Genomic DNA, 27,701 nt, shown 5'->3' on the forward strand with positions numbered 1-27,701 from the left:
GCCCCCTTCTCTTTCTTCCATTGGTTGTACCATATTTCGGCCACCCCTTTTAGTTGGTAGGCCGCGAACTGCGCCAGATCTTCTGACCTCATGCCCATGATAGCTAATATCTTGTGGACTTCATCAATGAACTCTTGAGGGTCTTCATCTAACTTAGACCCATAGAATTTCGGGGGATTCATCCGCACGAAGTCTCTCACCCGAGATGCCGGGGTAGGAGCCTGAGGAGCTTGGACCCAGTGGTTGGCTTGATTAGCCATAGCTTGTGCAAATAAAGTAAGGGCATCCCGAAGATCCCAATTGGTCGGTTATTCCTCGGGTGTGCGGGCTCGTCTTCCTCTTGTATTAGACATGATCTAGCATAGCAAAGAACAACCGTTAGGGAAGAACTTAATTCAACTTTTACAGCACGAGTTAGAACATGGAGAAGGGAAACATTTCCTAAAACATCTCATAGCCTCCTACTCATAGTTGTGGTGTACAACACAACCATGAATCGGACCCTCATCAACGCGGTGTGTTGGACTCCGACAATCTATCAACCTAGTGCTCTGATACCAAGTTTGTCACGACCCAAGCCTATGGCCTAGACTTGACCGGCGAATGGGGAACCCGAAGGAACCCCAAACAAGCCTCATAGCGTATCATTACACATCATTGGTCGCGGAAGCAATTAAAATGACCATAAGCGATAAGCATAATCAAGGGGAAAATCGGAACTAAGAGAGCAAAAGAAACAAAAAAGGAATGATACATAAATACCATAGATGAGTCAAGCTCAAGCATAATACACAACTTGTCCAACACCACCTCTAAACATGAGTACTTAGCGGGGGCCAAGACAAACTACCGGGCTCACCCTCATAGTCAAAACATAACTAAAAAGGAAAAGTCTTATACATAGCAAAAGATCATAAGCAACGTCCCCGGAATGGAGGACTCACCAATAACCTTGATAGAAAATCGTATTAGCCACGCGGAGGAGGATGGTCAAGCGGTGCTCCGGTCCCTACATGGTGACATCATGTAGGCATAGAGTATGCGTTAGTACGTTTGAATGTACTAAGTATATGGGATGCAATACAATGCAACAATAGATGAACATTATAGGCAAAATGCATAATCATACCCGATAGATAGCATAGTAATGAGATGATATGTATAATGATGCTTACATAAAAATCATATTTAGTGGGACGTAGTACATGTGTGGCGAGTGACCATCAATATAGTATTTCCAAGGCCTACCACCCCCTTGGAGAGGCGAAAGAGGTACAAACCCCTCAATGTGGTTACCCGGGCCTACCACCCCCCGAGCTAGGGACCATGGTACAAACCCCTCGATATGGTTATACGGGCCTACTACCCCCCGTACTAGGCAACCAAGGTACCAACCCCTCGATACGGTTACCCGGGCCTACAACCCCCCGAGCTAGGCTTGGTCGACTCACAACACTTATATTGAGAAAATCATATACATGTGTCCATTTCATCATCATTTCAATAATTATATAATCATCCGACTCATAGGATGTACATTGGACCTTCCATTTCCTAAGAATTCTATAGGTGGGCATTTTATCAATCATATGGTGGGCTATTGTTCATGTAAATAAAATCATATAATTCAAGAGTACTAAGTCCAACCAATTCCAAAATCCATATAAATCAGCCCACCAACAACATACATATATATAAATCAACCTTCATAATTTGATCATGGAAGCATAAAAACCATAAACATCACATAATAATTCCAGTTCATGATAATATACAAAATAGACCATAATAGGGTGTGTAGTAGTAATTCCATACTTCAAGAGTTCATAAATAACCATAAGGACCCATAAACTTGAAGTAAAAATAGAGGATAAATGGTTGGACTTGTGGAAAGGAAGGTTTCCACAATCAAACCCACATACCTCAACTTTGGAGAATCCTTGATGAAGATTGGAATGGAGAATTGAAGCTTGAGATTGAGTCTTGAATTCGGAATTAGAGCTTGAGATGTTTGAATTTGGTTGAAGATCTTGGTGGTAATTTTGGAGAGGGCTTAGAGAGTGTTTTGAAGTACAAAAAATATGACTAAGTATGGGACATTTATAAAAAATGTCCCCAACCCGCTAAAAAAAATAAGCTTACTGGAATTTGCAATTCTGTAGAGACAGGTTTTACGAAAATGGTCATAACTCTCTCATCCTAACTCGGAATGAGGTGAAACCAAGTGCGTTGGAAAGCTAACTCAAAGAGATTTAATTTAATACTTTGTGACCCTTCCAGTTCCTTGTTTTCTAAGAGATATTCCCCTTTAAAGTTGACCCTGCAAATCACATTTTTTGCGATTTTCGAATTTTGATACGGTTGTTCTAAAATTCGGGTTAGACCCATTTCCCACTCAATTTGACCCCCTGAATAAGAATATGAAGTCGAATTTCCAAAATCATTCACAGATTTTGATATATATGGAAATTACAATTATAGGTGTTTCCGAAGCATATTTTCGAACATTTTTTGGGTCGTTTCAGTTATTGATAGCCTACAGTAGGCAGTATGCGAACCACATGGTAAGAGACATAACCTTTTAGGTTGGGGAACAAGAATTGTTCAATGTGTCACCCATTCAAGGAGTTTTGAGGTTTAGTAAGAGGGACAAGCTTAGCCCTCACTATAGTGGTCCATTTGAGATTCTTGACCGTGTGGGGGCTAATGGATTACAGGTTAGCACTACCTCCCAACTTGACTGTAGTTCATTTGATGTTTCATGTGTCTATGCTAAAGATATACCATAGGGATAAAGATTATATCATCAAGTGAGATTCAATAGTGTTGGACAAAGACTTGCAGTATGAAGAGAAACCGATTGTGATTCTTGATCGGTATGTCCGTAAGTTTGGATAAAAGAAATCAGATCAGTAAAGGTCACATGGAAACATCATCTACTTCGGAGACCGCGAGAGACGTGCGAGACAAGTACCCTCACTTGTTCGATGATTCATGTACTATACTATTTTCTATTTTAACCTAGTTTTTCTTGTTTGATCACCTGGGACGAGTGATGGGATAAAATTGTATTTGTTGTAACAACTTATTTTGATTGTTATGACTAGGTCAATGGTGAATGAAATCGGGCAAGAAAACTTTTCATTAGAGACCTAAAAATTCTAGGCTAGACCAGTTCAAACAGAATTCGAGCGAGGCAAAGTCTAGGTCCATCCAAGAATGGATGAGGCAAAATGTCTAGGCTTGATCTCCTGGGTTTCCTTTACCGGCTTCGTCAGTGTTACATTTCAGATTTCCTTCTTCTGGTAGACTCCATGTTACACTGTGATAATGCACATGAGGTCTGTAGTCTTTCAGTTGGCTTATAATGGCAATCCACTCCCTTCTTTCCAACTTGATCCATGTGTATTTAATCTTCACCAACTTTCTCACCAAGTCTTGAACTTGCTCCTCCATTGTGTGGTATGTAGTATTTCCTCCATACTTTCTGTTGTTCCTTCTCTTTCAAAGTGTCCACATTATGAGTGCTAGCATGGCTTGATATATCACTTTTAGCTTTGGTGAATTATCTTGTTTCCACTGTGATAATTAGTTGTTGAAGGTTCATTCCAGTAATGTTTATACTTGCAAAACTAGCAAACTGCCTCCATAGCCTAGTGGCTATAGGGGTTGTTAGAAAAAGATGTGACATAGTTTCCTCCTTTGTTTCACAACACCAACATCCAAAGGCAATTAGAATGTGCATTCTTTTGAGGTTATCATCTGAAGCTATTTTCCTATTTCATACCCTCCACAAGAAGAAATTCACCTTAAAAGGAAGTCTTTTACACCATATAAACTTTGTTGTTACGACAGGCGGAGAGCAGTGCCGTATTGGTCTAATTCTTTGCGCCTTATCTGCCTCATTGAGGCAATTACCAGTCAACGTTAGTTGGAATGTGATCTTTGCCTTTTTTTCCACATACTAAAGGCCCCTCTCTTTTTCCTTATCGCCTTAGCGCAGACAGGAAAATCGGCATTTCAAAAACAATTAATAGAAGAAAGTTCCCAGAATATTCAGGAAGGATGAAAGCCTTTATCTTCATCTCCTGAGACAGTTTTGTCAGCAGCTTTGTTTCATTCCAACTTCTATTTAGCATAAATTCCTTGATCTCTATTTCTTCTTCAATAACATTTTTTCCCTCTATAAAGTATAAAGCTCCTTGTTTTGTCCAATTATCAAACCAAAAGCTTGAATTTCCTTCACCTGCCACCAAATATCTGCTCAATGGATAAATCTCCTTTCCTGCTTATGTCTTCTATAATTTCTTCCATATTATCATCTTCCTCTTCTTGCAACTTTTTGTCTATCTCTAGTTGAGATAATTGATGAATCTTTGGTGCCTTCTGTGAGGTAAGTAACCCTTTGTTTTCTTGTTCCATTCTTCCCTTCACTGTGTCCCCAACTGAGCCTTCCTTTCCCCGATTGCAACAGTATGCACTACCTGATGACTCTTGTTCATTTTTTGCTCTACTTGCTGCCTGACTGTGGCTGGTATATGCCTTCTGTGTTGTTCCTTCTTTTGTTTGTGAGTTGCTGCTGCCAGGAGTTCTTAGCCCATGCTTTTGATTATCTGTTAACATATTTTCCTCTTGCCTATATTGTTGTTTGTTTTTTCTTGCCTCTATTATTTGTGATTCTCCATGTTCCCCAATAGTTTCATCTTCTTTCTGCCTGATGTTAGAAGTTTGTTCTTTAAGTTGTTCCTTATCTCCAATAGTAACTCCCCCTAGCTTCAGATCATTACCCCCTGTGTTTCCTTCTCCTACCCCAGTGTCATTATTGTCCTCTAGTGCTCCAAATTTGTTAGCTATTGTTACTATTTAGGTCTATTAATCTCTCAATATTACTGTTGTTTCTATCTATAATTTTGTTTAACTTAAATTCATAACTGGTTGTGTACTGATATTTTAAAAAAACAATAATTTATAGAGAGAAACAACAGTAATATTGAGGGAATAAATATAACATTTTGTCTTTCTAAATGAATTATTGAGCAAAGTTGTGTAAATATATGTAACATGCATGAATATTTATTCCAATACCTCTAATAATTGTAGACAAGTTCTAGGCTAGACCAGTTCAGACGAAATTCGAGCGAGGCGAAGTCTAGGGCCATCCGAGAATGGATGAGGCAAAATGTCAGGCTTGATTTATAACCAAGAACCCGTAGGACATTATTACAAAATTGATTTTGGGTGAGTAAAACTCCTAGAATCAAACTTGGCATGAAAGAGATATAAGGGAGAAAGGTATGTTGAAAAATGGACTTTTTAGGAATTTTTGAGTCTCTAAAGTTCGTGCAATCCGCTATAGCGCGCGGTAGGCCACTATAATGGGAGAGTGCATGCACTATGGCGGGGTGACAATTGCTATAGCGGGGTAAGTCAGGGTTTTACGCAGAAAAAGTCTCAAAACCTTTTATTTTATGCATTAATGTTTTTGAGTTTGAGAGGAGAAAATTACGGCAATTTCTACCCAATTTTTCATCAAATTCATCGGTAAAGGTAAGTTCATTACTCCCCGATCTTGTAATTTGATTCTTAAGCCTTAGAATCTAGGGTATTACTCTTGGGGGAAGATTTTGATTTGATTTAGTGGTGGGAAAAAGCCTCGGGTCTGGTAGAATGATCATGAATTGGCCCGAGTTTAGGATTTGGGTATAAGTTGGATATATTTAGGCCATTTTTGATTGATTGTTGTTTTTATTTATTGCTTTAGACCAAGAACAAGCCATGGCACCGAGAAAAGGGAAGGCTCGGATTCTTTAGAGCATTGAGGCTTAATTTGAAATAGGTATATAGTTGTATGTTTTCAAGTTTATGGATGTACACATGTCTACCACTTTATAGTATCACTTGTGTAATGCATGTTGGGCAAGACATAAAAAAACATATGAAATATCATCATGTTGATAATCTCATGCAGTGAACCTTTTTACTTTACTTATGGTTTTAAGTGTTATTATTCATTGTGATTGTGATTGTTTATGATTGCTGGTTGGCTTAGGTACCACACCGATATATGAATAATAATGGTTGGCTCGATACCATACCTCGTAAGAATATTAATTCTAGTTGACTCGGGTACCATGCCCATACACTAACAGTTTGTGTGTGGTTCCTTGAGAGGACCAGGTATGTGTATTTGTGGTTCCACGATAGGGTGGGGTTCTTGTAATTGTAATCATGTGGGACCTGTTCTAGGTATTGGTTAATTCATGTTATTGTGACTGTGAGTCTATGTGTATTGTGATTGTTGTTATTATGTGTTGGCTAATGTTTACTATGTTGTGGTTATTTGTTTACATTCATGATTTGGAACTGACAGAGTGATCCTACCAGTACACAATACACTCTGGTTGTGTATTGATATTGCACCTGTTTTTTTTTGTTGAGTACATATCATCTTTAAGGGGCTGATATGAGACCTCAGTTAAAGGATGTTTGACTTCGAATCCAAGGTGAGCTACTCTTCCAGACTGTCATGGATTCCTCTACATCTTCTTGCCTATCTTTTCAGACACAAACTTTAGATTATTAGTTTATGTTTCCTAGCTTTCAGGGTTTCATCCTCATTATTGACTAAATAGAGTTTTGCTACTACGATTTTCAGTTTCTAGAGGTCTTATTTTCGTAATATTTTGGACTAACGACTGAGTTTATACAAACTCAATTCTTTAATTGTTTTAAACTATTTTCTTACTATTTATTTTCATGAGTTGAGACATTGTGTGTTGGATAAACTTTGGATGGATAGATTGTTCTCCCATCAGGTGGTTAATGTGGGTGCCACTCACGACTATAAGGTAGTAGAATATTTTAAATAATTGAGTGACATTTTTTACCTTTTCCCCTTGATACTATGTTAAATTGGGAGGTTCTTTAGCTGGTGGACCAACCACCTGCATTGTCTTTTTTTGACTTTGAGTAATGGTATTACGTATATTGACATTGACATGAAAATGGAATATTAATTTAGTGCTTGGCTTTATTAAGACTAAGAGCTTGACTTGTTACACGAATAATGCATCGTACGTTCCATATATAAATTCATATCTCTATCTTTGTCTACCTTGAATATATAATATTGTTATTAATTTAAGTTTAAAAAATACAATAATTTATAGAGAGAAACAACAGTAATATTGAGGGAATAAATATAACATTTTGTCTTTCAAAATTAATTATTGAGCAAAGCTGTATAAATATATGTAACATGCATGAATATATATTCCAATACCTCTAATAATTGTAGACAAAATGGTGTCATTGTCATAAACCTATTTATACATTGAATGCGGGAATATGTCAAGTTCATGTAATGCATTGCCAGTTTTAGATCTAATTCCTTTACGAATATATCTTTCAGGTTATGTTACATCGAGCTCCAAAAATGTTCGTACTATGTAAACTTAAAATTTAATTTATTGAGTTCTTTATTTTTTGCTCGCATTTTGATGTGCGGTTCACATAATTAGGTGTCCAACATACTTCAATTTCAAAAACTTGACAGTCTAAAAAGCCTTTGAACCCTGTTTGACTCGTTCTCCTCACCAGTTTGCCCTCCATAAAATGAATCAAGCTAGTAAGCTCCAAGTACTAAATGTTTATATATATATATACTACCAATTTTCAGCGATAAAATTCAATAAATCTTAGAGAAATCAAATTTCAAAACAACTATAACAAATTATCAAGATATTCTGTCATAAGCTTTTAAGACCACATTGCCACCATTATTTGTATGAAAGATATTTTGAATCATCTCCTAAACCAAGAGAATATTTTATGTAATTATACTTAGATTTTTTACCCTTATTCTATCCTTCACAAAATCACTTTGGTTAAGATAAATTAATTTATGCAATAGAGGATTAAGATTTTTTTGTTAAAAAATAGAGGATTAATAAGACTACTTATGCCCTTTTTCTTTCAATTTTGCTAGAATTTTTATCCTTTGAAAGATTCACTATTTCAGTTACATATTATGAATTCCTTGTGATTTGTAAACCTTATTTTATACATTAAAAAATAAAAATAAGTTGTGTGGTTGAAGTTTCATTGTAAAGGACCCTATTAACTTGACAAGATCTAATTGTATTTTCCATGATATATCGTGATACTCGTGGATCATGTTTTATAAGTAATATATTTTTCGGCGTTTGTCTATGATTCTTTTTTAAGAATCGAACTCAGAAAATATGTTTGGGCAAAAATTTTAAAAATTGGATTTTTAGATTTTAAAAAAAAAAAAAACAACAAAAAAGTATTTATTTTTTTTGAATCCATATTTCTCACAAAAAGTAAAAAAATAACTCTAATTTATATTTATGGACAAACATATGATATTATTTTATATTTTAAAAATAAAACTATTTTTTTTCATTGGTAAAGAGACCACAACTTTACTTTTAACATGAATGAGGTAAATGCTATCAAAAGACTTCGATTTGGCTAGAAAAAAAGAGAGAGAGAGAGAGAGAGAGAAGGTATTTGTTGGCATATTATTTCTAGAAGTAAAAAAAGGCTTTGGTAGGTTAGGAAAAAAATGTATTTATTGGCATATTATTATTGAAAATATGAAAGACTTTTGTTGGTTAGAATAAAAAAAGGGTATTTACTGGCCTATATTATTTTGTATATGTATATTGGTTAGATAATTGTATATTATACATATGTATTTGTATATTATGGCGAGAGAGATTGGGAAAGGGAGGAGAGAGGCGAGCGAGATTTGGAGAGGGAGGAGAGAGGCGAGCGAGAGAGGACAATAATTTGTATAATGCACATCTCGTATGTATAATTCGCAGGTATGTTTGTATAATTCACGTGTTTTTGTATAATTGGGAAATATAAAGTCTGAAATTATACAAATATAATACAACTCGAAATAACGAATTGATTCAAACATAAACGTATGAACTTTAAACAATTATACAAAATATATTATAGAAATTACATTATATAAATTATATTATACAAAATTCAAAAACTACACGTTTATACAAACTTTAAAAAGTTATACAAAAAAAGATTGAATGTATATGATGACAAAACTGAAAAACCAAAGGAAATCATCGTCATATACAAATACAAACAATCGTATACAAGTACAAATCACACAAAGAGTTGTCAGCTGCGAATTATACATATACAAACGTGACTAATTATACAAACTTGAAGTCAGCCCACATAATTAATGTATAATGGTAGTCGCGAGTGGTAATTATAGCAAACTATAGCTATGATGAGTAATTAAGTAGTATAAATTGCTTAACCGTGTAATTTTCCCATTTTTTTAATCTATATTTTCAAATAATTAGGTATTTTAATTTTACCACTCATTAAGAGAGTCCTACCAAGTATCATATATTGAGGAAGATACACCTAGATACATACATTTTTGCTAATAGATACACTAATTTTTTTTATCTATATTTTCAAACAATTATGTATTTTAATTTTATCACTCATTAAGAGTTTCCTATCAAGTATCATATATTGAGGAAGATACACCTAAATACATGCATTTTTGCTACCATATATACTAAAATAAGGAGAGAGGCGAGCGAGATGGGGTGGGAGGCAAGCGAGATAGTCATGTATATATCATGTATTTTTATATATCTGGTGTGATTCACATGTATGTGGGATACCGATACATAGAAAGTAGCGAGCAAGATGAGAGAGAGGCAAACGAGATTTGTTATGTATCTCAGATACATGCGAATCCAATTGGATACAGTATATCTAGAACCATTTACTTCTAATTCTAAACCAATGTATCCCAAGATAGACAATTTGGTCGTACCAAAATCTGATAAGATTCGTGATCTAACAACTAAAGTGTATCTAAATTATTTACTCCTAAACTAGTGAAATTTCGATAAGTTTTCCAAAATAAAATACTTTTTTTTTTGTCATTTTCTCCTCAATAGGTTAACAATCTAACACCAAACTTCCATGATATGTCGTGAATCATGTTCTGTAATATTTATAATAACCTTTGCTGCAGCTAATTGAAATCTATATAAACACTATAACTTGTAATCATTTTATCACCACTTTCTTTTCAAAATCTTTTGTTATACTTAAAAAATAAATAAATATGGATGTGAAAGGCAAGTTGATTGCTTCAGTAGAAGTGAAGTGTGGAGGACACTTGGTTCATGATATTTTTCACACCAAAACTCATCACATATCCAACATGTGCCCTAGCAAGATCCAAAGTTTTGAGATTCATTAAGGTGAAACTGTAAAAGTTGGTTCAGTCGTTAACTGGAAATATAATGACGGTAATATATACACATTATTCCTTTTTCTACTTATGAATCATTTTTCTTTTTATATATTTAGGTGTGTTTGATGGTACTGAGAAAGTTCATTTCCAATTGAACATTTTTCATAAAAAAGTTATTTAATGGTGTTTAGTTACCATAGGGTAAACATTTTACTCTAAAAAGGGAAAATAACTTCTTTCATTTGAGGGGAAAGTCATTTTTTCATATAAGTGTCCTAATTTTTAAGATCATATTATTTGCTCCCAAAAGTTTATGTACTTATAAGTTTCAACGGGTAATATTATTATACGCAATATTATTATTTTTTAACTTTTTTTTTACTCTCTCTAGGATCTCCCATCCGTGTTGCTCCCTTGGTGACTCGAACTCGCAACCTTCGGGTTGGAAGTGAGGGGTGCTTACCATCCGAGCAACTCCTGTTGACACCCAATTTTGACCCTCCCCAATAGGAATTAGTTTTTAAGCTTCTTTAATTTCAAATAATTTGCAATAATTAGCTTTACGAGGTTCAAATATTTTCTCAAGTTACTTTAAGAATTTTAGTTACTTTTCCTAATATTTTAAATATCATATATATATATATATTTCTTATAAACAAAAATCATCTCAGGATTTTACATTTTTGGATAAGTACTTTATTGATTTGGTTTAAATCATAATTGCCATTTCGAATATTAGTTCGTATTCTAAAACAATTATTTTGCAATCAAGTTGATTATTTTATATCATTAGAACTAAGAAGCTCATTAATTAATTTCTACTAATTCTTCTTTTTATTTAGTTTTTAGCCGAATCACCAATTAAACTCATTTGGCTAGATTTTTAATTCCGATGGGCCTCGATGAAAATTCATACTATCATTTTCTTAATCGCAATTTTAGTGATTTTTCAACTAAATTGTAAGACCAAAGGTTGGGCCATTCACTTAGAATTTTCAGCAGCCCATATTAGTTTCCAGAAGACCCTTTCTTTTTTTATTGGGAAAATTGTACATAATGGCAAACTATTAATTCAAATTAAATGGTATAATCACACTTTGATTTAATTGTGTCCTATAGCAAACTGTTTGCCAGTGCCTCTCTCCCTCAAACTCTCGCTCGCCACTATCCTCTCTCGCTCACTCCCTCTGTGCTCGCCTCTCTCGCTTTATACAACAGAATTGTATAAATTGCGTTTCTGTTTGTATAAAGCGCGAGAAAATTGTATATACACATGCAAATACATATATATTCGTCCTATACACTTATAATTATACAATAAAAATATTCCCCTGCCCAGTTTTATGTTTGTATAATGTATAATTTATGTTTGTATAAAGCGAAAGAGAGCGATTTTTTATATACAAATATTTTTGTCAACGATTTATACAAACGAGAGGCTAACAATAATTTATACAAATGGCCTGCCAGCGAAATTATACAATTCTGAAGAGGAGCCAACGAATTATACAATTGCTTCTTTTTGTATATATGTATAGCGAAATAGACAGCTTTCAATTGTATATGTATAGCGAATTATACATATATATGTCTGCTATGGAGCGCAATTATGCAAACTTTGCTATAGCATACAAGTATGATTTTTTTTGTTTGCTATATATGAAAGTTTCTCTTTTTTATTTATTCTCTAATTCAGAGAGATCCAGCCCAACTCTTTCTTCTCCTCAATCTTGACCCGGCCCAAATCCTTGTTCATCAAGAGAAGACCCAGAATGTTCAGGAACTACACATAGCAGTAGCTCACAGCAAGTCACGGCGTCTTCTCGTTTAACTCAAAACGATGATCCAAAACAGCAGAAAATGACTCCAAGTACATTGAGGGCAACACGGCGTCTGCGCGTGTAGTTTGCGCTCGCGTCGTCTCTTCTGTCCAGCACGATAGTACCATTCCAGTTGGATTTTTTGGCAAATGCGTGCAGTAGGAGCAGCAAAAGCCAGCTGCGAAATTCATCCTTGTACCGTGAGATTGCTCCACGTGGCATGGCGAGGATGGAAGGTCGATCCCAAGCGTTGATTTCGCCCTTTCCTCTTTCGAAATGGGCAGAAATCGCAGAGAAAAGGTGTTTAGCTCGAATGATGCAAAGTTTTTGAATTTCAAATTGGAGTTGGGCCTTGTTAATCCGGATTTTTTTGATCCTTTTTTCCTTTGAATCCGAACCCTAGCTTTCTTCTATATATTCCTCTTTATTCATTCTAAAGGGAGAGATTTTTGTTTTGGAGAGAAGAGAGGAGATTTGAGGAAAATTTGGGACGAACATATATTTTGATATTCCTAATCTTACAGCTAGATACAAGCGTTTAGGATAGCTAAGGGAGGGCTGCGGGACTAGGATCTGGACACTTGTTTAATTCTCATTTGTGTCCTTTCCCTATCTTGTTCGTCGGGGCTACCGGAAATTGTCGAACCCCGCATTACGGTGGTGGAAATCCTTGCTCGTCTCGCTCCCATTCGCTGCTCACAACAAGGTAAACAACTCATAATACTTTTATTCGTTTTGAGTTCAATGTGTTGGTGTGGAGTTCGGCTCTTTGTCATCTCTGATATGATTCTATATGGTAGGTTGAGTCTTAGTCTTTAATGTCTCTTCATCTTCTCTCTGAAGTCGGTAATGTGTTTCTCTTAAGACGATTTAATGACTGTTCGAGTCTGGTCCTCTATTTTGTATTCTGCTCAAACCTACGACTGTCGTGCGCTCTTTACATTTTAGCTTGTTTCATTGGTTAACCAGGGTATTGTTTTATTCTCACTTTGTTGGATTAGTATTCATGTTTTTGTTATACGTTTGGAGGAAGTCGAAGGCATTAGCTAGTTGTACGTTCTATGTCTTATAAATATAGTTAAATTGAGGGATCGTTTTTTTATTTATTTATTTTGAACTGTTTATATCCTGTTCCGGGAGGAAATCCTTCATATATGTTCCCGAGTTATATGTTGCTCACTGTCTCACCTCAAGAAATTTGAACTCTTCTTCTGTGTCTGTCCCATCTCGAGATAGCCGTGCCTTGAACTTTTGGGAATGCTGGAAATTAGTTGCTATTTTCTCTTGGTAGCATTGTGATGAAGTCCCGTTCTGGTCCCATGTGTTGGTATTTTCTCATGTGTATGTGCCCAGTTTGAGTCTTATATATATATATATATATATATATAATGTCAAAATTCGTTTCTTAAACATGCCTAAAATTCCTGCAAAGTCTTAGCTTACTTTGTTAATTTTGCCTGGTAACACTTGTTCATTTATTATTGTTGTCTCTTCAGTGAAATAATGGTCATCTCCTTTACTGTTTCTTCCTTTCTCTATTTTTTTTTCTTTGATAGTTTGACTATTCTAACATGGTACTTTCGAGTGTCGTGAAAAGGCTATGCTAATCAGACCCCGTGCAGGTACGGTCTTTAAAGAATTTGGTGTTTAATGTAATAGTTGTATTTCCATTCGCTTTGTGTTGACATTGGTCATCATTCTCAATCTGAGGAACTCAATCTTACAGAACAAAAGCCTCAGATTCATGTTAAAGAGAAAGACTAATCATGCAGTCTTAGGCCGTCTATGGGCTTCTACTTATAGAAGAGTGATGGGCCAAATATTTTTCTCCTTCATAGAAAGACTGTGGATTCAACTCTTCTGGCTTTTCTTTTTCTTTTATTTTATATAGAGAATAAAGTTTGTTATAGGACTGACTAATTGTAAATAGGACAGCTGGAGGTTAGTTACAGATTTAGGTTTCTTCTTTCTAGCATATATAGCAACGCTTGTACAGTGGATTGGATCATCACGTTTTTCATTTTTAATATCACAAGAGAAAATTCCCAAAGTTTCTTTCTTTTTCTACATAGTATCAAAGACTTAGGGGTTTTTCTTTCTGCTCTCTTCTGTTGAATCTCTACTCTTTTAGTCATGGTTGAAACCACTGATGTGCCGAGCACTATTATTTCGACTGGAGCACTCGATGTTTCTCACCCTCACTACCTTCACCCCTCTGATTCTCCCGGAATGATGTTGGTTCATTCTCTTTTTGATGGCAAAGGATTTGCTGGTTGGAAAAGAGCTATTGTGATTGCTCTTTCTGCCAAAAACAAGTTAAGTTTCATTGATTCTTCTCCCATTGTGCCCCTTATCACATCACCTCAGCATTCTGCTTGGAGCAGATGCAACAACATGGTAATTTCTTGGATCATCAACTCTCTTTCACGGGACATAGCTGAATCTGTCTTGTATTATCCTACTGCAAAAGAAATCTGGAAGGAATTAGAGGCCAGATTTGGGCAGTGCAATGGAGCACAATTATATCAACTTCAAAAGGAACTCAATGATGCTGTACATGGGGCCAATGATATCGCAGGTTACTTCACCAAGGTGAAGAAGTTATGGGATGAACTCGACGCTCTTAATGTTTTTTATTGTTGTGTGTGTGCTTGTACCTGTGAAGGAAAGGCGAAAACTGCAAAATCCCATCAGAATGGTAGACTCATTCAATTTTTAATGGGTCTAAATGAGGCATACTCAGGTGTAAAGAGTAGTATTCTGATGATGGACCCTCTACCAAGTGTGGGTCAGGCTTACTCCTTGCTCATTCAGGATGAAAAACAGCGTGAAATGCATGTAGTCTCACACCCTACAGACGTTGCTTTCATGGCAAACTATCAGAAGTTCCAGAGAAGATTCACTCCTTAGAGATCTCCTCCAAATGTGGATGGACGGATCAATCCTAATTTCGACAAATCTAAGACAGGAAAATTTTGCACTCATTGTAAGCTTACTAATCATAAGGTTGCTAACTGTTACAGATTAATTGGTTTTCCCTCAAATTTCAAATTCACAAAGTCCAAGAGGAACCCAAGTTTTGGTACCACTGCTGCCCAGGTTGGAACTTCACAACTACCTGATGGTATGTCCTCTAGACAATACTTCTCTCCTGAGCAATCTTCACATCTATTCCAGCTGATGCAAGATGCCAAGCCTAGCCAACAAAATGAGCAACAATCAGATGTCAATGTCTTAGCCAATTGTGCTGGTATAGTCAAACCCCTTCTCGATCCTACTACGTTTTCTTTATTCACTCATCTTGATTCACATTCATGGATTCTTGATTCAGGTGCTTCCGAGCACATGACTTATGAGTCTTCACTCCTTTTCAATCTCACTTCCTTACCCTCTCCTATATATGTTTGTTTGCCTAATTCCCATCGATTGAAAGTAACTCACAAGGGCAGTGTTTCTTTACTTCATGATCTGGTTCTTCATAATGTACTTTATGTGCCTGATTTCAAGTTTAATTTATTATCCGTTCATAAATTCACTACTCAACTAACCAGTATCTTGATTTTCTCTTCCTTTTGTGCTATATTGCAGGCCCCTTCTATGAAGAGGCTAGTGGTTCTTGGTGAAGTCCATGGTGGGCTTTATCTTCTCAACTCAACTCCACTCTAGTCTAGCCATGTTTCCTCTTCCCCTACTTCTCCTCAGGAGGATCACTTGGTTGCTAATACTCCTTGTAATGAGTCTGTTTTAGTAGCTGATTCTAGTTCTATTTCAATTCCTTCAAAGCTTTTAGCTAATGATGTAAGCCTCTGGCACAATAAACTGGGGCATTTGCCCATATCTAATATGAAAAATCTTTCTATTTTTCACTCTGTTTGTATTCCTGATTCTATTGTTCCTTGTGATATTTGTTGCAAATCTCGACAAGCTAAATTGCCTTTTCAACCTTCCATCATTTCCTCTAAGTCCATTTTTAATCTTATACACGTGGACACTTGGGGACCTATAAGGTTTCAACTCACAATGGTTATCGTTATTTTTTAACTATTGTTGATGATTACAGCCGAGCCACTTGGACCTATCTTCTTAAAACCAAAAGCAATGCTTTCACCATTATAAAATACTTCATCGCCTTAGTGGAAAAACAGTTTAATAGTTCTGTCAAAGTTATCAGGTCTGACAATGCTAAAGAACTTGGTTCAAGTGTGGCGAATTCTGATTTTCTTTCTTCTAAAGGTATTCTTCGTCAAACCACTTGTGTTGGTACTCCACAACAAAATGGTGTGGTTGAACGAAAGCTAAACACCTTCTTGAAACCTGTCGTGCTCTTTTATTTCAGTCTCATTTACCTTCTATCTATTGGGGGGAGTGTCTTCTTACAACTACTTATTTGATCAATAGGTTTCCATCTAGGGTTCTTGATTCACACACACCTTATGAATTGCTCTTTGGGACAGTCCCTTCTTATGAATCATTACGAGCTTTTGGTTGTCTTTGTTATTCCATAACTTTGTCTCAATCTCGTTCCAAACTTGATGCGAGGGCTGTTAAATATGTTTTCATTGGGTATCCTTTCAATCAAAAAGGATATAAGCTGCTTAATCTAGAGTCCAACCACATTTTTGTCTCTAGGAATGTCAAATTCTATGAAAATATCTTTCCTCTCTCTGCTTCCGATACCTCACTCACTCCTTCTCCCCTTCTTCCACCCATCCCTGATTTACTTGATTTCCCTGATGTGTCTACTTCGCCCATTTCTGTGCCTTCCTCTCCTTCCCCTTCTCCTGTTCCTACTCCTATCACAGATCCTCCTACTCCTCCTGTATCTCCACCTCGAAGATCCTCCAGAATTTCTCATCCTCCTAGCTACTTAGCAGATTATTTTTGCAATTCTGTTTACTACACTGACCTTCACTCTTCTTGTTTCTCTGCTATTCCTGCACCTCCTTCTCTCCATTTTCCTGCCCTTTCTGCCTCCAATAGGTCTCTCCTCTCTTCCACCTCTCCCATTTTTGAACCTACTTCATATTCTCAAGCATGCCATCACCCTTGTTGGCAAGAGGCTATGGCTGCTGATTTTGCTGCTCTTGAGGCTAACCAAACTTGGCAAGTTGTTGAACTTCCTAATGGTCACAAAGCTCTCCCGTGTAAATGGGTCTACAAGGTTAAGTACCTTGCTAATGGTAGTGTCGATCGATTTAAAGCTCGCCTGGTTGTTCGTGGGGATGTTCAAAGAGAGGGGATTGACTATACCGAGACCTTTTCACCTGTGGTCAAGATGACCACTATTCGCTGTTTGTTGGCAGTTGCTGTCAAGAAGGATTGGAAAAATTTTCAGCTCGATGTTAATAACGCCTTTCTACATGGTGAATTGCAAGAGGAAGTCTATATGCGATTTCCACCTGGTTTGCCCCCGCCGAGTCCTACTCATGTTTGCAAGCTCACCAAATCCTTATATGGGCTCAAGCAAGCCTCCCATCAGTGGTATACCCGTCTTATAGCAGCTCTCACTTTCAAAGGGTACTTTTGTTCATTAAATGACTATTCTCTATTTTACAAGACATCTGTTTCTGGAGTTTGTGTTCTTGCTGTCTATGTCGACGACATCCTCCTAACAGGGGATGACCTCAATGAAATTTCTCTCATCAAGCAATTTCTTTATTCAGAGTTTAAGATTAAGGATTTGGGTACTGCACATTTCTTTCTAGGCATGGAGTTGCTCCGTGAGCCTCAGGGTCTCATTCTTACACAGCGGAAATTCACTTTGGATTTGTTATCCGAGTTTGATTGCTTGGATAAACGCCCTGCAGCATCTCCTCTTGAACCATCCTCCAAACTTCATGCTGATGTAGGTGATCTTCTCCCGGATCCTTCTGTTTATCGTCACCTCATCGGTAAGCTCAACTATTTGACTCACACCCGACCTGACTTAGCTTTTGATGTTCAACACTTGAGTCAGTACATGCAGACTCCCCGTGTTCCTCATTTTGCAGCTGCAACTCATTGCCTGCGTTATCTTCTATCCACCACTGGTATTGGTCTCTTTTTCTCCTCCGATCCCTCTTTCAAGTTGCTTGCTTTTTGCGATTCCGATTGGGGTTCTTGTTCGGAAACTCGTCGCTCTATTAGTGGCTATTTTGTGAGTTTGGGAGGCTCACCGATCTCGTGAAAATCGAAGAAACAACCTATTGTATCTCTCTCTTCCGCTGAGGCGGAGTATCGATCTATGAGTCGTGTGGTTGCGGAAATCACCTGGCTGGTGCGTTTGCTTTCAGACCTCACTGTTTCTCCTACCCTTCTTGTACCTCTTCACTCTGACAGTCAGGCTGCTATTCACATTGCTAAAAACCCGGTTTTTCATGAACGTACCAAGCATGTGGAACTCGATTGTCATTTCGTTCGTCAACAGTTCCTCTCTGGGCTCATTTCTCTGATTTTTGTCCCTTCTGCCTCTCAGCTTGCCGACGTTTTCACCAAGTCTCTTCCTGGTCATCATCATCGCCACCTCACCTGCAAGTTAGGAGTGGTCTCACACCCCTCTAACTTGAGGGGATGTGTTGACACTGGTCATCATTCTCAATCTGAGAAACTCAATTTTACATAACAAAGGCCTCAGATTCATGTTAAAGAGAAAGACTAATCATGCAGTCTTAGGCCGTCTATGGGCTTCTACTTATAGAAGAGTGATGGGCCAAATATTTTTCTCCTTCATAGAAAGACTGTGGATTCAACTCTTCTGGCTTTTCTTTTTCTTTTATTTTATATAGAGAATAAAGTTTGTTATAGGACTGACCAATTGTAAATAGGACAGCTGGAGGTTAGTTACAGATTTAGGTTTCTTCTTTCTAGCATATATAGCAACGCTTTTGTATAGTGGATTGGATCATCACGTTTTTCATTTTTAATATCACAAGAGAAAATTCCCAAAGTTTCTTTCTTTTTCTACACTTTGTGAATTTAATTATCAATATATGTTGCTTCTTACTATTCGCTTTCTTCGTTTTGCATGTGAAATATGTCCGAGTTCATTGTGAACTCATTTCCCTGCATTTCAAGAGAGCCGTAAAGGCGCAAAATCCTTTACATGAGTCAGTCAACTGACCATTTAAAGTCGACGAACAGGTTCCGGAGTTGAAAGGACACGCAACAATTTGGAGAATTGAAAATTGGGCCAATCTTAATTTCAGAAGATTGAATTTTGTTAGTTTTGGGCCTAAGCCCTTGTTATTTTATTTTTATCTTATTAGTATTTAGGACAGGTGGAAGACGGGCGTAAGGTCCAAAGAAATAAGTTTTATGTTAGTTTAGGACAGGTGCAGATAACTCAAATGGGCCGAAGGCCCAAAACGAAAATGAGCCCAAATACCGGCCCAGGCGGACAGGAAAACCAGATTTGGGCCCAAATTCCTTTCTCTCTTTGTTTTATTATATTTGTTTACTCATTATTTGCTATTAATCTTAAGGTTTTAAAAGAATTCAAATCCCCAAAAGACACCCATTTTTTTAAAAAATTAATTACTTAACTAAATTGTTCATCTCTTACTTAACGTAAAAAATAAATAAATAAATTTACAACATATTTCACTTATATAATATTTCAATATTTCCCCTTTTCCCCTTTAAGATAGTTCTAACCGTAGAATAATTCAATTTTGCAAGTCAAGTTAACTCGAATAAAACTTAGCCAAATAGTTAATCGTCGGATAACCACATTAGTGGACATTCTAGGTGCTTTTAAAACCTTCCTAGAATGTTAATAAGAACCTCGAACCCCTTTTTTAAGTTTTCACTAGATTTCTGTTTTAGTCTTTTGCAAACGACAGTTTTCTTGATTTTTCTTAAAAATTAAGTGGAGACTCTTAAACCAGTCTAAATAATATTTTCCTATTAAAACAACTCCCTCTCGTCATTATACGCAATATAGATATGTGCAGAATCGAAAAAAATATTATTAAAAGAGTAATCAAGTTCTGAACCCACATTTGCAAAGTGTAACGAGTATTAGTTGTATAAATATAGACGTTGAACCAATCAAATTTAAATCATTAATGATCTGTTTTTGTTTGCTCCAAATATTTTGACATTAATAATCTTTAGTAATAAAAATATTTATCAGAACACCTTCCAATTTACGGAAGAAATGATTTAACTTTAACTTGTACTTTTCATAAAATATTTTCTCATGATCAATCAAATATTGTGAGACGTTATACAAACATTTTACAGATTTCATTGGAGAAAATGAAAAACAAAGAAAAACCTATAAAACGATCGAGCTAAAAATATGTAATTGTGAATGTTCAACTTGAAGTTTGAAGTGAGTAACTGTTAAGCTCAAGATCCTCAAGAATGAGGTGAAGTATGAGAAACATACAGGAGGAAGAGAGAAGAAAATTAGTAGCCGTTAGGAGTACATTGAAGATATTTATAGTTCACTAATCTAACTACCTAATTACATGGGCCATCTTAGTTTATTGGGCTATAGTTTACATTTGGGCCTTATGCTTTCATTCTATCCTACAGCTCCCCTCAAGCTAGGAGTGGTAAACAGATTAAACATTCCTAGCTTGGTCATGAGAACTTCATGTTGTAGTCTACTTAATCCTTTTGTAAGAATATCCGCTGGTTGATCTTTGGTTGATATATACTCTGTTCTGGCTAGCCCTTTCTGAAATTTTTTCTCTTATGAAATGACAATCAATGTCAATATGTTTGGTTCTTTCATGGAACACTGGATTGGCAGCAATTTGAATCGCTGACTTGCTATCACTGTAAATGCATACTGGTAGTTGTAGTTGTACTCCAAGATCCTTCATTAATCCAGTTAACCAAGTTAGTTCAGATACTGTAGTTGCCATGCTTCTGTATTCAGCCTCTGTTGAGCTTCTTGAAATCGTATTTTGCTTCTTTGACTTCCATGAGATGAGTGAATCACCTAGTTTTATAATGAATCCTGTAACTGATCTTCTTGTGAAGGAGCACGATGCCCAGTCAGCATCACAAAATGCTGAAATTGTGTCTTTCTTGTTACTAGACATGAGAATTCCTAGGACAGGTTGTTGTTTGATATACCTGAGTATTCTGAGAGCTGCTTCCATGTGTGATCTTTTTGGTTGCTGTAGAAACTAGCTAAGTGTTTGCACACTATATGCTATATCAGGTCTTGTTACAGTTAAATACAATAATTTTCCAATTAATCTCTGATAACTTGCCTGAGCCTCTATCACCTCATCTAGTGCTTCAGTACTTGATTCTTCTATCTTCTTCTTCAAGTGTTGATCATATTCTTTAGTCGTCAGTTTGGTGCTATTGTCCATAGGTGTATTGGCTGGCCTTGCACCACTGAGTCCCGTTTCTGAGATCAATTCCAATGCATACTTTCTTTGATGCATTACTATTCCTGATTCAGCTCTTGCGAACTCTATTCCTAAAAAGTACTTTAGTTCACCCAAATCCTTCATTTTGAAAGCTGAATGTAAAGCCAATTTTGTTTCTTTGATCAGTTGTAAGTTGTTTCCGGTGATAAGCATATCATCTACATAAACCAACACAGCTGTGAATCCCTTTTCTGTCTTCTTGGTATATAAAGAATGGTCATATTGGCTCTGCACAAAGTTGAACCTCAGTAGTGCTTCTGCTAACTTTGCATTCCACTGTCGTGGTGCTTGTTTCAGTCCATATAAAGATTTCTTAAGTCTGCATAGTTGTCTCAATCCCCCCTGACTTTGAAATCCTTGTGGCAAGTCCATGTATATTTCATCATGTAGGTCACCTTGAAGGAAGGCATTGTATACATCCATTTGATGTATGTGCCATTTTCTAGCGGCAGCAATAGCCAATATGGATCTGACCGTTACCATTTTTACTACTGGACTGAATGTCTCTTGATAATCTATTCCTTCTTGTTGACTGTAGCCTTTTGCTACAAGTCTGGCCTTGTATCTTTCTATCTCCCCATTAGCTTTGTACTTGATTTTGTAAACCCATTTGCAGCCAATTGAGGTCTTGCCATGTGGTAATGGTACTATGTCCCATGTGTTGTTTTGTTGTAATGCATCTACTTCAACTTTCATGGCTTCAACCCATTGCTTGTCTTTAATAGCTGTTGCATACGTAGAGGGTTCAGTAACACTAGACATAGCAGATATGAATGCAGCATACTTAGGATGAACATGATCATAAGATATATAATTTGATAGTGCATAAGGTGCATTATTATCAATAGTTAGAGAGACAAACTCCTTCATCCAACATGGTGGATGAATCCCTCTGGTTGACCTTCTTGTTGACTGAGCTGTAGATTTTTGTTGCAGTTGAGATATCGGTTGACTCACAGATTCAGCTATAGGCTGCACCATATGTGGTACTGCTGCAACATCAGTAGGTCTTGAAGTATCATTGTTTGAACTTGTGAGCTGTTGCAAACTTGTAGAAGGATTAATAGTAATAGACAATAGAGGATCATTATCCTGATAAAGTTCAGGTTGAGGAAATAAAGTATGCAAACCTGAAGTAGCATTTGCAAAAGGAAAGATATTTTCTTTAAATTCCACATCCCTGCTGACAAAAAAACATTTTGTGGATATATCATATAAGATATAGCCTTTTTGAGTCTCGGAATACCCCATGTGTACAGCTTGTTTAGACCGAGATTGTAGCTTGTCTGTTTCATTTAAAACTTTAGCAAAACACAAACAACCTAGAATTCTTAGGTGCATAAGTGATGGTTTCCTGTTGTGTAATTTTTCAAAAGGAGAATAATCATTTATAACCTGTGAAGGCAACCTGTTTATGATATAAACAGCTGCTTTTACACACTGTCCCCAAAATATGATGGGAACATGGGCTTGAAACCTTATTGCCCTAGTCACCTCAAGGATATGTCTTTGCTTTCTCTCAACAACTCCATTTTGTTGAGGTGTATAGGGGTAAGATTTTTGATGAATTATACCTAACTTAGTAAATAAATCATGACATATAAAATTTACAAATTCTGTTCCGTTATATGTTCTAACAGTCTTAACAGTTGCATCATATTGAGTTTTAACATGCATCAAGAAGTTCTTAATATGCAAGAAAACATCAGATTTTTGCTTTAATAGGAATATCCAGGTAAACCTTGAGAAATCATCCAAAACAGTTAAAAACGACTTACAACCGTCATTAGTAGCAGTCCTATAAGGACCCCAGACATCCATATGAATTAGCTCAAACGACCTACTAGTAGTAGACGAGCTTAATGGAAATGGTAATCTAACTTGCTTAACACAAAGGCATACAGTGCATTTATTTAAGGACTCTACTATATTGGACTTACTAGCTGAAACTATTTTAGTGAGAGTACTAGCAGACACATGACCCATTCTTTTGTGCCACAGACCAATATCTTCTGTAGTAGTTGCATTCACAGTTGTTAGTCCACATTTAGCTGCTTGAGCTTTAGGGATACTGAGTCCTGCTATGTAGTAAAGACCTCCCACTTCTTTACCAATCTCCTTCACCTTCCCAGTGAAGAGATCCTGAAAAATACAGAAATCGGGATAAAATTTCACAGAACAATTTAGTTGTCTCGTAATCTTGGATACTGACAATAGGCTAAACTTAAATTGAGGAATATAAAACACATTATGAATACTATTGCTAGATGATAGCCTGCTGGAACCTATACGAGATACTTTGGTTTGTTCACCATTTGGTAAGACAACATTTTTTGAATTTGTAGGTCGTGCAAGTGTGTTAGCGTCCAACATAGACAAATCAGAAGTCATATGATTTGTAGCCCCTGAGTCAATAATCCAATTAGGTGGACTATTTGTGACTAGCAGAGCACTACAAGTACCTGTCATATTTGCTGAGTGTGTAGTATTCATGTGGCTTTGTTCCTGCATCTGATTCACCTGATTCTTGTCCAGCATATGGCATATGTTCTCATATTGAGACTGAGTAAACCTAGGTCCATCATCCACCCTGTATTGTCCTGGAAAGGGAACTTCCTGTTGTGAATTTGCAACAACATTAGGAGCAGAAGCTGTAGCTGGACCATAATAGTTGTGCATTTGGTTCTGAAGTGGAAACTGAGTTGATTGATGCCAGTCCTGAACTACAACATTGTGTGCTGCATTATAAGCAGAAGGACCTCCTCCTCTTTTGTATTTAAACCTGTTAGCGGACTGATCTTGTCTACCTTCATACTTCTCATGTTGACCAAATTTAGGATGATCTGGTGGATACCCTATCAATTTATAGCAATCCACCTTGTAATGACCTTTGAGCTTGCAATGATCACAGAAGGCATTGGGGTTGTAATTTGGATTGTACTTTCTTTTAGGCCTTGAACTTCCAGCTCTAGAGTACATAGCTAATGCATCTAACTCACCCATACCTCGACTTTTATTAGTCATTGCACTTAAGAGACCAGTTGAGTTAGATGTAACAGACATTGTTCTTTGATTTTCATCACTCATTACCATAGCATAGGCCTGATTTACACTCGGAACAGGACTAAGTAACAGAATGTGACTTCTAACTTGAGCATACGACTCATTTAGTCCCATTAGGAACTGATATAATTTCTGCCTTTGAAAATATATGACAAAGTCTTTAGATTTTTCACAGTTACAACTTGGAGCGGGGATCATAGAACTAAATTCATCCCACAAATCCTTCATCTTTGTGTAGTACTCAGACACCGACTGAGCACCTTGAGTGCAAGTAGCAATCTCCTGGTGAATGTTGAATGCCCTAGAACCATCAACCTTTTCAAATCTTTCTTCAAATCTTCCCATACAGCCTGTGCATTAATGGCATAGACCACACCTCCAATCAAATTGTTAGCCACAGAATTCATTAGCCATGACAGTACTATAGCATTCACACGTTCCCATTGATGCCCTAAACTCTCAGGAAATGACTCCTTCTTCCAAGTACCATCAACCAGTCCTAACTTATTCCTTCCAAGTAATGCAATCCTCATAGACCTACTCCACACTATATAGTTTTCATTGCCTTTCAACTGAAATGAGATAATAGACGCTACACTTACATCTGTGGACTGTAGATACAGTGGATGATTATAGTCAATTGTAGTGTTAACTCCAGTAGTAGCACTAGTATTTCTAGTTACTTCATTAACCATTTTTTTCCTTGGCTACGCAGACTAAGAGATTTTCAACAACTTTTTTTTTTTTTACACAAGATATACACACAACTTTAGATGCCTGGACTTATCACAAACACCTTACAAACAAAAATTTTCAAAGTTGTTCTTCGATGCAACTAAACTTAGCAATTGCTTATAGAAGAGTATAATCTGATGGCAATATTGAGCAATTGAATTTAACAATCACTTCAACTATACAGTTAACTTCTATGATTTGTTAATTGAAACTCATCTGGATTTCTATGTAGACATTGTAGCAGATTGGAATTTCAGAATCTCCTCTCAATTTGAATTCCTCGATTGCCTCTCAATTCTTCAATTGAATCTCTCGATTGGATGCCGATCGCCGTAGCTCTGATATCATGAAGTGAGTAACTGTTAAGCTCAAGATCCTCAAGAATGAGGTGAACTATGAGAAACATACAGGAGGAAGAGAGAAGAAAATTAGTAGCCGTTAGGAGTACATTGAAGATATTTATAGTTCACTAATCTAACTACCTAATTACATGGGCCATCTTAGTTTATTGGGCTACAGTTTACATTTGGGCCTTATGCTTTCATTCTATCCAACAAAGTTGCTTATTATCATCTCTTATATTTTTTATTTTATTGATTATAGATGGAAAAGATAAGATTTCAAAGCAAGTGATTGAAGCTGTCGATCCTCAAACTAAATCAATCACTTGGAAAGTGGTTGGTGGAGATCTGTTAGAGTTGTACAATTCCTTTACTATTATCACAGCATGTGACCATCAATGGACTACATGGACATTTCTATATGAGAAGAAAACTGAAGACATACCAGAGCCTCTTGTTCTCTTGGGTTTTGTCCTTCACGTGACAAAAGATATTGAGGGTCACCTTCTCAAGTAATAAAACATCAATGCTACTCAATGGCTCATAGCCCTATTTATACATATGCAAAAAAAAATATATATATATGTATGTTTACACACAAATATATATGTGTGTCTTTGTGTGATATTGACTAGCTAGTTCTAGCTAGCTATCTAGTGTGTGAAATAAATAATATTGTGTTTGAAGAATATATTACATATGTTCCTCTCGTTCTAGAGATGTATTTTTAATGTTTAATATATGTAAAATATTATTAAAATTTACCTATAACAAAAATGATATATTTAATATTGTGCTTTACTTATATTCTCATTCTTTTGTAGTCAATTCCTTTTTAGGTTTCTCTAGTTTTAAGACGAGCTATAAATTTTAAACCTTTAATTACACTTTGGTTTCTACTTTGCAAAAATAGCCATTGGGCCAACTAAAAAAGCTGGAAAGTGAAGCCCAAAACACCTCCAAACTTCCTAAAAATATTTTAAACTCCAAAGTTAAAATAAAATAAAATACTTTTTCATTCATTTTTTATCTATAAATACTTTCTAAATTTCATCATTTTTTCTACAACATTAATCTCCTTATTATCTCTCAATTTTCTCTTTAAGTCTTAATTTCTCTAGCAATCTCTTATTATTCTTGCAATTAACAACATAAAATAAAAGTTTTCAACTTTGGTATATCATCGTTCCATCACTTATTTATTTAGTATATTACTTCTTAAATATTAAATTATTTTTATTTTTTAAAATTTAATTTGCACGATGGATAAAATAAGAAAAGTAAGTATAAGTGTTAAAATTTGTATCTCGAAGATAGTAGTGGTAGTAAGAAAACAAACGATTCTGATAGAGATGTCAAGACATGCCCAAAGGTGCCAAACAGACCTTTGACATGTTTAATTTAAGTACTACATCACCACTTTTATTGGCTTAAAGAGATATTCTAAATTATCTTCAAAATCAAGAGAATATTTTAGTAGAATTCTTTTTTAAGAATTCTAACTCCGGAAAATATGTTTTGACATAAAAAATTTAAAAGTTGGATTTTTAGATTTTTTTTAAAAAAGATTAAAAAACAACAAAAAGTATCTTAAAATTTTTCAATCCAAATTGCTCACAAAAAGTAAAAAATAACTCTAATTTATATTTATGGCTAGGGGTGTTCATGGTTTGGATAAAAACCGATCCAAACCGAAAAACCAAACCAAACCGATTTAATTTGGGTTTTGGTTTAGTTTGGTTTTAGATTGTTAAGAACCGATAGTATTTGGTTTGGTTATGGTTTTGTTCGGAAAAAATCGAAGAAATAACCGAACTGAACCAACAAGTTATATACATAAATTTTATTATAATACATACATAATATATTATATTCATAAACAATTTTAAAGATTTTATATATGTTTCATCAAATTTATTTGTAATTTACTTATGAAAGAAAAATGTCCAAGGTGAGAACATTTTTCTTATTGGTTTCATCATGTATATGAGTGTCTATGAAAATTCTTTGTGGGATTGAAAATGTCATTGTCTCTTCCTTCTATTCCAAAATAGTGAATTTTGAAGTTTTATTCAGTAAATTCAAT

At 35.9% G+C, this 27,701-nt stretch overlaps 1 protein-coding gene, 1 long non-coding RNA gene and 1 pseudogene across 3 annotated transcripts; all 3 read left to right on the plus strand.

Moving 5' to 3' along the window:
- Positions 1 to 4,055: 4,055 nt before the first annotated feature.
- Positions 4,056 to 7,020, plus strand: LOC107058989 (uncharacterized). Its single transcript, XR_001472463.1, has 2 exons — positions 4,056 to 4,393; positions 6,456 to 7,020. It is a non-coding gene; the product is annotated as an uncharacterized lncRNA (long non-coding RNA).
- A 3,048-nt stretch (positions 7,021 to 10,068) lies between these two features.
- On the plus strand, positions 10,069 to 26,346 carry LOC102584167 (kirola-like; annotated as a pseudogene).
- On the plus strand, positions 11,939 to 15,936 carry LOC102583847 (uncharacterized). 2 transcript variants are annotated; one of them, XM_015305303.1, is made up of 3 exons: positions 11,939 to 12,808; positions 13,659 to 15,352; positions 15,691 to 15,936. In XM_015305303.1, the coding sequence occupies exon 2, from the start codon at positions 14,236 to 14,238 to the stop codon at positions 15,010 to 15,012; it is 777 nt and encodes a 258-aa protein (XP_015160789.1). In that variant the 5' UTR covers positions 11,939 to 12,808; positions 13,659 to 14,235; the 3' UTR covers positions 15,013 to 15,352; positions 15,691 to 15,936. The 2 variants fall into 2 exon arrangements, with proteins under 2 accessions (XP_015160789.1, XP_006367204.1); XM_006367142.2 differs by having other exon boundaries at positions 11,939 to 15,352.
- Positions 26,347 to 27,701: the final 1,355 nt, after the last annotated feature.

Source organism: Solanum tuberosum, unplaced genomic scaffold (assembly GCF_000226075.1).
Source record: "Solanum tuberosum cultivar DM 1-3 516 R44 unplaced genomic scaffold, SolTub_3.0 scf00744, whole genome shotgun sequence".
NCBI classification, from domain to species: domain Eukaryota; kingdom Viridiplantae; phylum Streptophyta; class Magnoliopsida; order Solanales; family Solanaceae; genus Solanum; species Solanum tuberosum.